Below are 15,588 nucleotides of genomic sequence, written 5' to 3'. Positions count from 1 at the left end.
AGCATTCAAAATAGGAGTATATTAACACTCCATAATGATGTGGATAAGAGAAGGAAAGGGTCAAGGAGGAAATGTAACAGCAGCTGGACAAGATTACAGAACCACTTTTCCCCTGGACTGGCTCTTCAGCTCTGCCCTGTGCCTTAAACCTCTAGGCCACAGCTCTCCTGGGATATCACATATTATGTGTGGACAAGTTTTCAAAGTGACCTAAAAGATACGCAGTGTACTCCCTCTGAAAGGCAATAGGATTGAGGATCCTAATATCCCAAGGCCCTTCTGAAAAATCTCATCTTATAAACAATCTTCACCACTTCATCATATTCTCTAAATAACAGCAGATACTTGTTAACAGCATGTGTATTAGTCACTGAAAATAATTTATGCCTGCTTTGGGGCACCTCTAAAGAAATTATGCCTTTCCATTTCTCAGCCTTCTCTATATAACACCTGAGAAATAATTGTTTTCATTTTTCTTTGCCTCATTGATTGTAGAATAAATAATCCATGAATAACTCCCCACCCTCATTATTCTACCGTATCTGGTGAGCAATGACTTTAGTTCAGTCTGTTTGAAGGCAATGGCAGGAGGTGTGGAGGGATGAAAAAGAGAAGTCAGACTTGTAAAACCCATAAACCATAAAGCTAGGATATGGCCAGGTTGGCTCAGTCACGTCTGGTAGTGAAAACCATAACGATAGTTTAATGCAGCTTGCTTCCTGGCTCATTCTCGGAGTGAGAATTAATTACCGAATGAAAACATCTGCATCAGCGGCTCCTCCAGCCCCAGCTCTCTGCAGGCGGCGGGATGGTGCTCGGCCCCCCACAACTAGGACCGCCCGGAGGACTTGCCTGCTGCCGGCCTGGCTCGGATCCCGGCAGGCTGGAGCTCGGGGAGCCTCTGCCACCTCGGGGTGCGGGGAGGGAGGCAGCAGGAGGCCCCGGGGAGAGGGGCAAGGGGCTCCCGCTGCGCCCGGCTTCAGCACCGCGGACAGAGGCCCCGGAGTGACCTCCCCGAGGCTCGGCCTCGGCCCCCGCCGCCCTCCCGGCTCCGGCTCTGAAGCCGGCGGCGGAGGACGAGGAGGGTCCTGGAGGCCGGAGGGGCGCAGAGGAAGAGGGAGGAGCTGGAGGAAGCGGGAGGGAAGGGGAGGGCAGCGCTAGGGAGAGGATTTTCCCTTCTGCTCCTATTTTTTTTTTTTTTTTTTTTTTGTCGGGGTGGGGGGAGGCTGCTGCTTCTGGTGACAGCGTTTCCTCCTGCTGGAAGATGATGAATGCATGAGGAGAGAGGCTCTGAGCCTGCTTCTATGCTGCGGGAGTGTCTCTGCCTCTCTCTGTCTCCCTCTCCCCTTTCCCTGTTCCTGTGTGAGTGTGTGTTTGGCTCCCCGGCTGTGCGTGCGTGTACACTGTGTATATATATCTGAGCTGGGAGGTTATTGCGAGCTTCTCTCAGCAGCGCTGCTCTGTGCAGGAAGAAAGGCTCAGCTGCAGTGGAAGCATCAACAGCAGCATTAGCAGCACCAATAGCTCGTTACTCCTTTCTCCCTTCCTTTCATCTCCATCTCCCTTCACCTCCCCCCCCGCCCACCTACCCCCCACCCCACCCCCACCCCCACCCCCCACCCCCCCGTCTTTTGGGGAATTGCTTTTCTTCTTCTCCTACAAACCTTTTTATTCGATACTCTTCGGCTTTTTTTTTTTTTTTTTTTTTTTTGCTTTTTTTTTTCCCTTCCTCTGAGGAGGCACACACAGAGAACACAGATAAATAAGAGAAGAAAAGTACAGCGACTTATTCTACTGCTGCAAAGCCAGAGACAGCAGACGAAGAGGGCGGTTGGCTTCTACCCCAAGGTAAAGCCCTGCCCCCTTTACCGCCTTGCCAACTCCTCCGAGAAAAAGAAAGGGGAGAGAGAGAAGGGGCCAAAGTGGAGAACAGCAGGTCTTCTGCGGCTGGCATTTGGAGTACAGGGAGCCAGGAAGTGAAGGATGGTTGTGGTTACCCGATCTGGCTGCAGGGCAGCTCTCTTCCTCTGGATTTTCAGCAGCATTAGCTGCAGAGCCAGGACTGCTCTGCCTGCATCTCGTAAGTACCCTTTTCTAAGAAGCATGCACAATTTCAGCACCGCAACAAGCCAGGGGGAACTCCCATAACTCTGGGAGGCTGATAATTTTTTATTTGGTGATGAATCTTGTGTTGGATTTTCTGTGTATTTGCCTGTGTATGTGTGCACTGAGGTTTGATACTGTTCTCAATGCTCTCATGTGATCTTTCTTACTGTTGATGGATTTAGTGGTAGCTGGTGAGGAAAGTTGAAAGACCTGCTTTATGATATAGTCCTGGTTCTGCAATGGAGTCAAGAGGAGAGGAATCATATACAAGCTGTTCAAAGTTTGGGGCTGTTTTTGTTAGTTTGCCTTTTTTTTTTTTTTTTTTAGGTTGGTTGGTTGGTTGGTTTTTGTGTGTGTGTATGTGTGTATGTGTGGTTTTTGATTTTGTTTTTGTTTTCCCCATGTTCCTCAGAAAGTATACAATTTGCATTTGTAAGTACTTCACTTCCACAATTTTGTGAGGGTAAATAGGAGACGGGCAGTTTCCATAACTGTTTTATCAAGGACCAACAAGAGAAAATGTTGTCTCATTTGAAGAGGAAAGAATGATGACAAGTTGATGATAAGGAATTGAGTCAGGACAGATTTTCCAGAGAGTGAAGTTTTGCTTCCCATAATAAAATGAGCAAAGGTAATTTAGAGGAGATCAGCAAATACCCTCCTAGGAAGGCAGAAGTAGTAGAAAAATGATCACACATTCACTGATGAACTTTAAACTGGAAGAAAGCAGAGTACTTATACAGGACCCAATTCTGCCAACAGTGTAAAAAATGACAGTGAACTCGTTGATTTCAATGGGTATTAGATCGAACCTTTAACACTGCACTGAACTGTACTTTCCAGCAAAGCATTTGCAGGTAGATGTCAGTGTTAAGTATTTAGTTGTTTCTCTTCAGACCACATAAAGCATTTGCCATTTGCAAAGTATTTTTGAAATGCATACTAAAATGAAGTATTATATTTTCATAGACCCATCAAAAATAGACAATACTGTTGACTTTCTCTACTGTTTGTAGAGGAAAGAAAAGTGCTGAGATGTTATATGGATGTGTTGTAACTGTGTGTATGACTCTGGGCTGATTTTACTGACCAGCATGGGATTGCCTTGGAATGTAATGTGTATACTGCATAGGGATGTATATGGATCATTATGTTTATTTATTTATTTGTTTGCTTGGAAATGGGAATGAACATGCAATGACTAGTGAACTGGAGCACTGTTATACTTTCTCAGTCTGTTTCTATCTGTTATCATCTTGTACCTACAGAAAAAATAAAATAGTATTATTTCTCCAGGATTTCCCTACGTTTTAAATAATTATTTGTATGTCAATAGAAAATGTATAGCGACGCCTGCATTGTTTCTTGCTCTCAGAGGCCATAGGATGTTCTGTTATTTATTTTTTATTTACATTTCATTTAGGAGATATATTGACCCTAAGGTTAACTGCTTAGTCTTGACTAGCCATCTACTTTTTCTTCTAAATATCATTTCTTTATAAACCTATAAAGCTGTTTCAGGCTGTGCATAACAGGAATATAAAAGAAAAAAATATTATTTAGCTTATCAGAAATCTGTTCTTGGAAAATAAATTTCTCTGTATTTTTTTTTTTTTCTAACAGGGTTTTGAGATTTTTTTTTCTTGTCATTCAGTAGCTAATGGCTGTAGTTTAACTTGAAAATGACCTACAGTATGTTATCTGATTACTGAATCAAAAACAACAACAACAAAAAAAAAGGTTAACTTTTGAAAGTTTGCTGAGAAACAAATGGTAGCAGCAACATTACTATAACCAGAAATTCCATGAATAGAGGTTATATCTAATATTAATTAAAAATTTACTTAAATACATTTCCATCTTTAAGATTTTTTTCCATATATTCAAGGATTTCTCCATAACAATTCACCTTCCAAAACCACATACAGTACACGCGTTATGTAGTCTATAACATTTCATTTCTGACTCACTTCTGAAAGTGAAATGGAATTAGATTTATTTATTAGAAATAGAAATTTATCTGGAAGCATATGTCAATCTCATAATTACAAAAAAAAGTATGCACGTGCTTAGAATTTTTGTAAAGATATAAAAATGCTAGAGTACCACTGTAGGAACTCGTGCTGTGTCACAGTGTTTTGGTGCACCACTTAACTAGTTATTCTGTTGCACACTTTGATATACAAACGGATCACTGTGCGGTATGTTCTTGGTTTGTTTGACACTTTGTATGCAATTGATTGTGAATGCCATTAGTGATTTTTTTCTCCTCCTTCCTTGACAAGACAATGCACCTAGTTTTTTTTTTGTTGTTTGTTTTTTATCATAACTTATGCTTTTTTGTTTATTCTTTTGCCATCAGTTGATTTTGAGCATCATATTGGGAATACTTCTGAAAGGTTTAAAAATAGTGTGAAATGCAACTTTGATGTACATCTGATTTGCAACTAAGTTTTTATTTTCTCCTGTATTACTACTTAATGTTTTGAGTTTGGCATAATTAACAACAGTAAAAAGCACTTACAATATTTTTTAGAACATATACAAGATTCATGGTGTACAGTCAATTATTAATCTCTGTATATGAGCTTGCTACTCATTTTCTTACAGTCTATGCTTACAGAGAAAAAGCTATAGTTTTCAAAAAGAATAGAATCAGACATCACTTATGTTAATATATTGCATCTCAAATTTTTGTTTACTTTCCAATGTCAGTAAATCTATCACTGTCATTAAAATGATGTCTCTCAGTAGTGCTGATTCAGAAGTGTTCATTTTGAAAGCTTTAAATCTCATTCAGTTTTTATCTCAAGATGAAGTGGGTGTTGAAAGTCCATTTTGTAGTACAGAACATACACCGATACAATATCACACACAGATTTTATTGTACATTTTATTAATATATTTTTTCATGCTTCAGCAATATTTTCTGTGGTTTTATTATTATTATTTTATTTTAGTTTATTCTTGGAATAAGCACAGAGGAATCAAATCACTCTTAACTTCTGGAGTCAAGGCTAATGAACAACTCAACCAGGAGAGGTCATCACAAGATAAAAAGTAACATAGAAATACAAATTTAGTGTTTTTATAGTCTTTTACATGGCTTGAAGATGAACGATAAGACTAACACTAGTGGATAAGAATAACTTTAAATGGTACTGTTCTTAAATACATACTAAGGGAATTCAACACTGGGGTTCTCTGATTCTCATGAAACCAACTCAAAAAAAATACTATTCTTTTATGCTATTTTTTTGCTTGTTTTGCTGTTGTGTTTGGTTGTGTCTTTTAAGTGTAATGCAGAAGTGATCAATACAGAACTACTAAAACTACAGTTCTGATATTATTAATGCTTTGCAATAGGTTCAATATCACTGGTGAAGCTGAAGTTCAACCGTGTCTTACAATAATTGATGTAGAAACTAAATGATGGACACGTATAATGATCATTAAGAATTGTGGAAAAAGCAAAAATCTTTTAGCTTTGAATGCACTTGTCCCAGAATTTCCTTGTCTATTAATAGACAAGGGTAAGTGAGCTTAATAATTATAGCTTGCGTAAATGAGAAAAGTACGAAAAGATTGTGGTAATGTCCCTTTGGAAGAGCAATGTATGACACTGGACTGTACAGCAGCAGTAGTTCAGGAGTCCTGAAATATTTAGAATTAGAGTAGAAGAATCTATACTTCCAGTTTATGGTGTTTCAACATTGAAGGGGGCGGGGGGGGGGAGGGCAGGAGAGGGGAGGGATATGCTTGGATGTCATGGATTCTGTTAGACTCACATTTGGGTATAGTTGTCTTCCAGCTAATTTTTCAGTCATAATGTGAAATAATTGTGAAATCTGGTAAAATTCCAGATGTATTTATGTTATATTTGCCTTAGCTTAGATCCCGTTGTCTGGATGCTACATCAGAGATCCCAGAGAACTTAATTTCAAATATAACAAAACATTTTCATGTAGGTTTAAGGTTTAATATTTTTTTCTATCCCTGGTTCTTAAAGCACTACAAAAAAATGAAGTTCTTTAAACTGTGGTGCCTAAGTTTATTTTAAGACCATACAATTTCTTAACATTAAACATACGCTTTACTTTTAGAATGTTTTAAGCTACAAATTAGACCAAAATTTACATGAATAATTATATGATATTTTTTAGGTGTTACGCATTGCCAAATAATAAAGTTAACATTCAAAAGGGAAAAATATTTGTTATTCTGTTATTTTTTAACAACATAGAATTGAGTTACAGTCTTCAGGGTGACTGTTTTTAAATGAATATACTTTTACTAGAACTCAACATGTGAATTAAATAGTAATAAGTAGCAATGAAATAGTAATAAGTAGTTTGCTGTCATTTCCAAATTGGTGATAGCAGCTAGAGTCCACATTGGTGTTTAAAAACCAGAGCCTTTAACTATGCAACATTGCACACAGCCTGATTGCACACATTCATCTATATACAGAAAGGCAGATTCAAAGTCTGATGTAGTCAGTGGGCACTGAATCAATTGCAAATGTCACTGAAATATGTACTAAAAAGTGGTGGGTTTTTTTGGTTGGTTTTGGTTTTGGTTTTGCTTTGGTTCCTTTTGCTTTGCTTGTGGTTTTAGTTCATTTCATTATTTAGACTCAGGTGCAAAAATATGTAATAAGACACAAAAAGTGTTTTAGTAAGTGGTTCAGGTCTGCAAGAAAGTTTGAAAATGTAGTTAAAAACTGTAAACTTGTCTCTGTGAACAATGGTTGTTTCTTATACAGGGATACGATAAATATTTTCTGATTCTCTCTCTCTCCTCTCTCTCTCTCTCCTCTTTCTCTGCTCAGGTACTTTTAACACATTTGAAAAAAAAAATCACTTTATGCCATTGTGGCAGGAAATTCTATACATTGAATATATTAATCAGTCATGAGGAGGTGTAGATCTGCTTGTGTAACTCATTCACTACAGGTCTGTGACTGACATACGTTTTTCTGTAGAAATCTTTAAGTATTTCAGCTTGAATCTGTAAATGTTATAAGCATCAGATCTCATGTTCAATGTTCAACAGGTATAGCAATATTTAATGTTTTGTAATATTATTTATACAATAACAAACTATGCACAAACTATAGTGTTTTGGTTTTTTTTGTTTGTTTTTTTGCTTTTTTCCCTATCCCTACATTTGTTTTTCTACATATTGCAGAAGCTGATTTCCTTCTGAGCAATTTGACTCAGAGGTCAAACATAGAATAACTGGTTAAAATTTGAGGTACACCACTACCTGTGCCTGCAAAGACACAGACTTGCAAATGTGTGCATGATTTCAGTTGCTTCAGATAGAGAATGACAGAGAAGCAACAACAATTCATTTCATCAGATGAAACTGAGTGAATTTTCATTTTTCTTAGTTCTCAAAATTGTAAAGAATAAATTAAGAATTCTAACAGTGCTTAGAAGAGGTAATTTGATCAGGACATGACTTCCAGTATCTATGTCAACATGGGGTATTTCTTTGAAAGATCAGGAATTTCATCTGTAGAACAAAGAGTGCAGTCTGTTAGCTTCAGTCTTCTCCTGCTGAAGTACGTAGAAATTGTGCCACTGATTTCAAGAACTGCATGGTTAAGTTTTCTGGCAGTGAAAAGTTCATGATTCAGTCCATAATACACTAGAAAATATTAAAAGGTTCTTCAGACTTCAGCCTTTGAACCAATATTGATTTTAACTTTATCACACGTCATTTATTCAGCTACTGTATTGGTATTGTGTAGGTAAATAATCTGAGATCACCAGCTAATTGAAGAACATGTTAAGTTTCTAAATTTGATGGTGTTAGAAATTGCAGTTATTAGTAATCAAATCTTTTGAGCCATTTTCTGTTCCAGCTTTGAAGGTATAGAATAGATAAAAGATATAGATATAAAAGCATTCCCAAGACTGATGTTTGACATTTAGAGAGAAATAATGCACATTTAGGTTTTGGTACTGTTGCAATTTTACAGGCAACTGTACAAAGTTGAGACCTTTCCAGTCTAAGAAATTGTCTCAGTATTCATACACTACTGTAGTAACTGACCATTTCTTATTTGTTCCTGAAGCTTGAATAACTGATTATTCAGAGCAGAAAAGGATATTGACTTTCATATTTACACCCTTTTCATACTCTCCCCAAAAGTCTAGTGACTATTTAGCTTTACAATCTCCTGTGGAGGTGGTTCATTCAGACATTTAAGTTAGATTGTCATGTTAAGTCTTCTGAGGGACAGAAGACATATTTAAACTTACAGTTCATATTTTGATGTTAATATTTAACAAGATTTAAAATATTTATCTTTTTTTTTCCAGATGTGTACACACCCCAAAGATATGTTTTAAATAAATCAATAAAAAAGATCCATTCAACAAAGCTAGCGATTTCTTTGCTGTTTTTGCATTTGTAACAGTAAAAGTACATGTTAGTTTACAAATTTAAATGCATGAATAAATAAGCAGCTAAAAATAGTTTTCAGTAGCCAAGGAGTATCTGAACAGCTTTAGCCAAACAAACAATTTCCTATGCAACAATGAATGTGATATGTTAGGATGAACATTTGTTATTTATTTATTTAGAATATATGAAGTCTCATTTTAATGGGAAAGTAACATTTTACTGTAGAAACTAGTATCTGTTTAAATATACCATAAACATTTTGTTTGATTTTGTAAAACTGCTATAGTATCAAAAATTTTGTAATCTTTACCAAGGAAAATCAGCCACGCATGTTACATTTCTGTCTACTTTCTCTATTTCTACATATGTAGGAATTATTTTTACCTCAAATATACAGGTGTGCCACTGCCCATTTTTATATCAATTAAATAGTGACGAATTCTTGGACTGTCTCCAATTGTTCAATAGTCTTGTATATGTACACTGATACTTACTGAGACACCCGTGGAAACCTGGAATTTACAGGGAAGAGATACAGGAGAAGATTAGAAGATGAATAGGTAGACTGCAAGGATCCATTTCCACAAAGGGTAACAGAAAGTCTGTGAGGGAAAATTTGCCAGAGGAGAAGAGGAAGAATTACTGTCATATCTAATGGAAAGTTAAACATGTATATATATAGGCCTAATGCACTGGGATACAACACAACAGGCAAAGGAATTACAATATATTTCAGTTTTTTTTGTCATACATATTGGGTTTAAATGTTACTGCTGTATAATTCTTGATACATATTTTGAAATGTAGTTAAATTGGGATGTAATTTTACTCCCATTTACATTTATGGAAATATTAGCAAGGCTGTGGTTGGGGAAAACCCTACAATTAGAAAAAAGAAACAAACAAAAACAAAACAACAAAGCAACCAAACAAAAAACAACTAACCAAACAAAAACAAAACAAAAACTTTAATATACACCCTTTTGACCCAGTTTTCAAACACACATCCCTTAGTTTGATCACTAGATTCTACCCAGACTGTCATTGAGACAAAAAAAAGGGCTTGTACTTTTTTTTTTTCTTTTACCTGCATCTAGATAAAAGGTCTAATATCTTTACAAAGATGAGGGGAAATTAAAATGAAGGAAAATAAATTAATTAAAATATGTATATATTCCTTCCATTTTTTTTTTTTTGTTGTTGGGGGGGGGCGGTTGAAAAATGAGGAGCTGAGGTGAAATCTATTTCTCATATGATAAGAGTAACATGTTTCCTTTATGTGGAGAAATAGAGTGAGAGGGAGTAGTCTCCCAATCCAAGACACTTGCACTGCATTAAGAGACAAATAAGTTTCTGTGAGAAATGGAGACAGAAACATATTCTGCACACGGCTATCTCTGCTGGCTATATGCTCCCAAGGTCCAGAAAGGTATACACTAATGTGTTTTCCTTCAGTTTTACATCCAAAAGAAGTTATGTTACTGAGCGCTCCAGGTATTTGATGAATGTCTTATCTGCTTCTTACACAGTATGGTTAGGCTGTTAGAAATATGTTTCCTATGAGCACGAGATGGTATCCACTACAGTTTCAATCTTCTCCCAAAAAACACGTATCACCACACTATGCACCCTTTTGCTTCTATTCTGTAATTTCTTTGCCATTGTTCACGTACCTCCTTTCTCATTTTATTAATTGTCTTACTCCCCACTCTCTGCCCTCTCTCTACTCTTCTCTCCAGCAATAAACTGACTCTACTGACTTCTCTGATATTTTTATTGATTCATCACCATATCAAGTGATTTGCTGTGGTTGAAACTAAGGGAGATTGTCTTTGATTCCTGATTAATTCCTCCATATGTGAAAACTAGGTACACAGGTAACAACTCAATTAAAATTCCTTCACTGCTTAATTGCTGTGTCATAATCCTGGAGTGTTAAATCAGATATTCAGATATTTTGAAAGAAGTTAAGATTTATTTTTTCCAAAACCAATTATTAGAATATAATTATAAGGACTTTTATTAACATTTATAATTATGCAAAAAATGCACTGCTAAACTTTCAGCCAGTACAGTGTTTTTCTATATTACACATATGGAAAGAAAATGAATCAAAAGAATGCTGTGACTGAATCTTGGCCCCAAACCTACATATTCAATAGCTTAGAAAGCCAATAAGCATCAATGATTTCAGCTACTGTGATATGGTTGGTTGTTACTGCTTTTGCCTGCTTTGCATGTCAAGCTAGTGCCACATTTCATCCCAGCACTGTATCTCCCTGGAACCATCTTCTTTATCCGATATTTATGATTTTACCAATGGTCTGATTAAAATGTGTAATGTTTCCTTTTACCTGCTGACCTAGATGTCACAAGTTTTCAATGAAAAAACTTCAATTTCAAGTCATCTTCAACTTCAAAGAGTATGCATTTTTTCTGCAGGTCAATAATAAGGATGTTAAATACTGAAGGGTTGAAAATTAGATTTCCAATGGTTCTCACTATAAAGCACTCATTTCCTTTGTTACAGTTACACTGAAGCATTTAGTATGTCACAGTCATAGGAATTATAAATCTTTGTTAATATATACTGGCAGTCAAGAATCTTCAGAATTCAAAATGCGTACTATTATATTATATACAGAAATAGATACAAATGCGTATATGTAAATTTGATGTGATCAGAATTTGTCATATCAGCAAAAAGGAAAAAAGGAAAAAAGGAAAAAAAAAATCCCCCCTCCCCAAAAGCACTGTAAAACATCAGGATACTTCAAGAAGATCTATTTTCTATAAACCTATGTTGATTTTCACTAATTATATTTACCTCCTTGAATTTTTATCAATCAGGTTCTACTATTTTGTCTAGGATAAATGTCAGTTGGAGCAGCTTTTAATTATACAGTTTATTTTTTTCAGTATTTGCACAACACATTTTCTTTCAGTCTTTTAAAGTTAATTTTATTTTTTTTTCACTAGTTTTACTGCAAATAAGCAATAATATTGCTCAGAGACCTTCTCTGATGCAGGTTGTCCTGTTAATTTAAAGATGTCTAGCCTTGTTAGCTGTTGTTTAACATCTTCCTCAGTTGCTATTAGAATGTAAATTGTTTTGATGACACTCTGAGATCTGACTATGCAGTATTGTTTGTTTTCCTAACAGTGTATGTTTCAGTTGTTTTCTACATGATTGGCAACTTCAACATTTGTATGTAGCAATCTTTTTGTTGAGATCCTTTTGCTACACATCTCCTCTCTGACTTCTCCCTCCTCCCCCCCCCCCCCCCCCCCCCCCCCCCCCCCCCCCCCCCCCCCCCCCCCCCCCCCCCCCCAGCTGCTTCCTCTTTGTTTTTTTCTATGAATGTCCCATTCACTGGTGTGATTCCACTGGAGCCAATTTGAGGACCAGTTCTCTTTAATGTTCTCATAAATGACTTGGAAGGAGGACTTGAAGGTACGCTAAGTAATAGTGTCATAGGATGACACTAAGTAATAAGATGACACTAACTTGGGAGGAGCTGTTGACTCTATTGTGGGTAGAGAGGTCTTACAGAGAGATTGTTTGGGCAATCACTAACAGTATGACATTTAACAAGAGCAAGTGCAGGATTCTGTAACTGGGAAGGGGCAACTCTGGATATATGTGCAGACTGAGGGATGAGAAGCTGGAAAGTAACTCTGCAGAAAGGGATCTGGACATTTTGGTAGGTGGCAAGTTGAATATGAGTCAACATTGTGCCCTGGCAGCCAAAAGGGCCAACTGCACCCTGGGGTGCATCAAGCATAGCATGGCTAGCCAGCTGAGGGAAGTGATTTACCCACTCTACTGTGGTGCGGCCTCACCTCAAGTTCTGTGTGCAACTTTGGGTGTCAGAATATAAGAAAAATATACTACTACTAGAGAGCATCCAAAGGAGGGCTACAAAGATGTTGAAGGGTCTAGAGGGAAAGACATATGAGGAGTGGTTGAGATCACATGGTTTGTTCACCCTAGAGAAGAGGAGATTGAGGGGAGACCTTGTATTGATCTACAGTTTCCTCCTGAGGGGCGGAAAAGGGCAGGTGTTGATCTCTTCTCTCTGATGATCAGCAATAGTACCCAATGTGATGCTGTGACAGGGAAGGTTCAGGTTGGATATCAGGAAAAGGTTCTTCACTTGGAGCCTGCTGGAGTTCAAGAGGCATTTGGACAACACTCTCAGACATCTGGTCTTATTTTTGGGTGGTCCTCATGGGGAGCCAGGAGTTGGAGTTGACGATGCCTGTGGGTCCCTTCCAACTTGGGATATTCTATGATTCTATGATTATGTTTTCTGTGAATAGAAAAATTAATCCTAGTATCCTTTAATCCTTTGCCTTTTTTTTTTTTTTTCCTATATTTCTTAGACTCTGATTTACAAAATGACAGAATCACAGAATAGTTGATGTTGGAAGACACTTCTGGAGGTCATCTGGTCAAACTCCCTTGTTCAAGTATGGCCACCTACAGCAAATTTCCCGGGACCATGTCCAGACAGATTTTAATATCTCCAAGGGTGGAGACTCTACAACATCTCTCAGATACTTGTTCCAGTGTTCACTCAGAATAAAATAAAAAAGTTCTTCCTGATGTTCTGACGATGACACCACCTACATATAATTTTGTGACCGTTTCCTGACAGGTTCTACTAATCCCATTTCTCCTGCCTGTTGATGTGCCTCTGAACAAGGGCACAACCTTCTGGCGTATCAGCCACTCTTCCCAGTTTTTTTGTCATCAGCAAACTTGCTGAGGGTGCATTCTGCCCCATCATCCTGCTCATTAATGATGTTGTACAGGACTGGACCAAATATTGACCCTGGGTATACTGACTTGCAACTAGACTTTATCTAGTGATCACCATACTCTTGGCCAGGTTGTTTAGCCATTTTTCAATCCACCTCACTGTCTGCTCATCCAGACCATACTTTATCAGCTTCTCTATGAAGATCTTATGCGAGTCAATGTTGAAAGCCTTACTGAAGTCTAGGTAGACAGTATGTACTACTCTCCCCTCATCAACCATGCCAGTCATGTCATCACACAATTTTATCAGGTTGGTCAGGTATGACTTTCCCTTGGTGAATCTACACTGACTACTCCTGATGATTTCCTTGTCCTTCTGTGACTGGAAATTGTTTACAGGTTTAGCTGTTCATTCATCTTCCTAGTAACTGAGGTGAGGCTGATCAGCCTATAGTTCCCTGGATCCTCTTTCTTACCATTCTTGAAGACAGAAGTGTCATTTTCTTTACTCCAGTCATGAGGCAGGTCCTCCAATCAATATATGTTAATATTAAATACTTCTTAAAGTGTTTTAAAAAAATCATATCAATAGTTAATTTTTATTTTTATTTTTCTGAATGAACTATTAAGTTCTGAAGAGGTCTAGTTACTACTGCTACTAAATATACTTAACTGTGGATTTATATCTCCATCAAGGAGTAACCAAAATATATAATTAATACTGGAAACACATATACAGAAAATATTTATTTAGAAAAAGATCCACAAGACTAACAAGAACCTTATTACACTAAACATTTTAGTTTTTTTGTTTGTTTGTTTGTTTGTTTTTTAAGCTGAATAATAAGCCCTGAAGACATCCAAACATTCCTGAATAAGTCTGTCATAACAATTAATATTTTATTAAATTATTGGTAGAAATGAGGCAACAATATGCATAAGCACATATGAAAATCAAAATAAAAGACAACAAGTGACTGTTCAACTATGATTCTCTTTATCAAATAATAATATGAGAGTAGAAGTGTGTTAGCTATATTGATGATGTTAATGACCTTAAATTTCTGATATATATTTATTAATAGATGTTTTATTTCTGACCTATAAATTAAAATATTACATGTACATAATTATATGTCAAAACATTTTATTTTCAAATAATTATTTTTGCTAGTATAGAAATAGTTGCATCTATACAATAAGTGTACCTGGGTGGTGTGATGTGCGTTTAGGTATATTGTTGGTAACAGACATAATGAAGTTGCCTCAAAGTTCCTCTTGAGTAAATGACATTATCTTGAAGGGAGTTAAATCTAATTTTAGATAAATCTTGAGGCTCTACATGTGTTTCCATCTGGGATAGGGGAAATAGCTCAGGAACGGTCAGATTACTTAATAAATTCTCTAAGATTGATTTTAATTTGGCAAAGGGGCAATGAAATCAGAATCTGGAGAAAAGGAATGTGATACATGTTTCTCACACAGTAAAGAATTTGGAACATAATGTGATATTTGTGATACGTTTGTTATATATCATTTTTGACCCTATGTTAATTGAATATAAGTAGTATATTTATATTCCTTCCCTGCCTTACACATGCAGATGTTCACTGTGGAATAGTTTTCATGGAGGTATCTTTCAAATTCTTCCACTGAGCCTGGTCTCCTGTTTTATAATTCTGCTCTGTAAGATCTTCAGATCAAAGTTACAGTTATGTAATAATGTCCATAGTGGATACCTGATAACGTTAAATTCAAATGCAGTTAGATTCAGTCTGGCATCTAAGAAACAACATAGTCTGTGTTGGGATCTACTGGATATAGGACAAAGAAAAGAAACATAAATATTTCTCTAAGTAAAATGCATTTGGTAACTTTGGAGTTGTAGAAGGGTGATGTGAGGACAGAGAGTACTAGTAAAAGATTTTGGAGTAGTAAGGTCTAAGTGTGTTGAGGTTTGTTGTATGGCAGCTGTTTGTTGACTTTTGGAGTATGAATGTGAATGGCTGGTCCTTACAGCAGTGGAAAAGAGAAAGCACAGGTTATCGTTTCTAGAGGCAAACTGATTCAGTGTCTCTATGGAAGTGTCTTAATGCTGCAGGAGAACAATCTGATTTGTGTGGAATGAAATAAAACATATGGTTGTTATACACGAAAGACTTAACTGGATGTCCCAATGTATCAAAGCATTCTACTTAGGCAATAGCAATGTTATGTTTTATTTATGTTAAGTTGTAGAACATAATATTTATATTATGTTATATTTTATTTATTTATTTTATATAATTAAACAATATCAT

General features: G+C 36.6%; 1 protein-coding gene across 2 annotated transcripts in view; it reads left to right on the top strand.

The window, feature by feature from the left end:
- The first annotated feature begins 656 nt into the window (after positions 1-656).
- The window catches only part of CNTNAP2 (contactin associated protein 2), a 1,166,415-nt gene continuing 1,151,483 nt past the window's right edge, over positions 657-15,588 (top strand). Inside the window, exons 1-2 of one of the 2 annotated variants that reach the window (XM_040547669.1) lie at positions 657-679; positions 1,740-2,080. In XM_040547669.1, the coding sequence (XP_040403603.1) occupies positions 1,984-2,080 (97 nt within the window). In that variant the 5' untranslated portion in view covers positions 657-679; positions 1,740-1,983. Of the gene's footprint in view, positions 680-1,722; positions 2,081-15,588 lie in introns of those variants that run through there. The other variant, XM_040547670.1, reaches the window with a different exon arrangement.

Source organism: Cygnus olor, chromosome 2 (assembly GCF_009769625.2).
Source record: "Cygnus olor isolate bCygOlo1 chromosome 2, bCygOlo1.pri.v2, whole genome shotgun sequence".
Lineage (NCBI taxonomy): Eukaryota > Metazoa > Chordata > Aves > Anseriformes > Anatidae > Cygnus > Cygnus olor.
The sequence above is the reverse complement of the archived record's forward strand: the minus strand, read 5'-3'. Positions and strand labels throughout refer to the sequence as shown.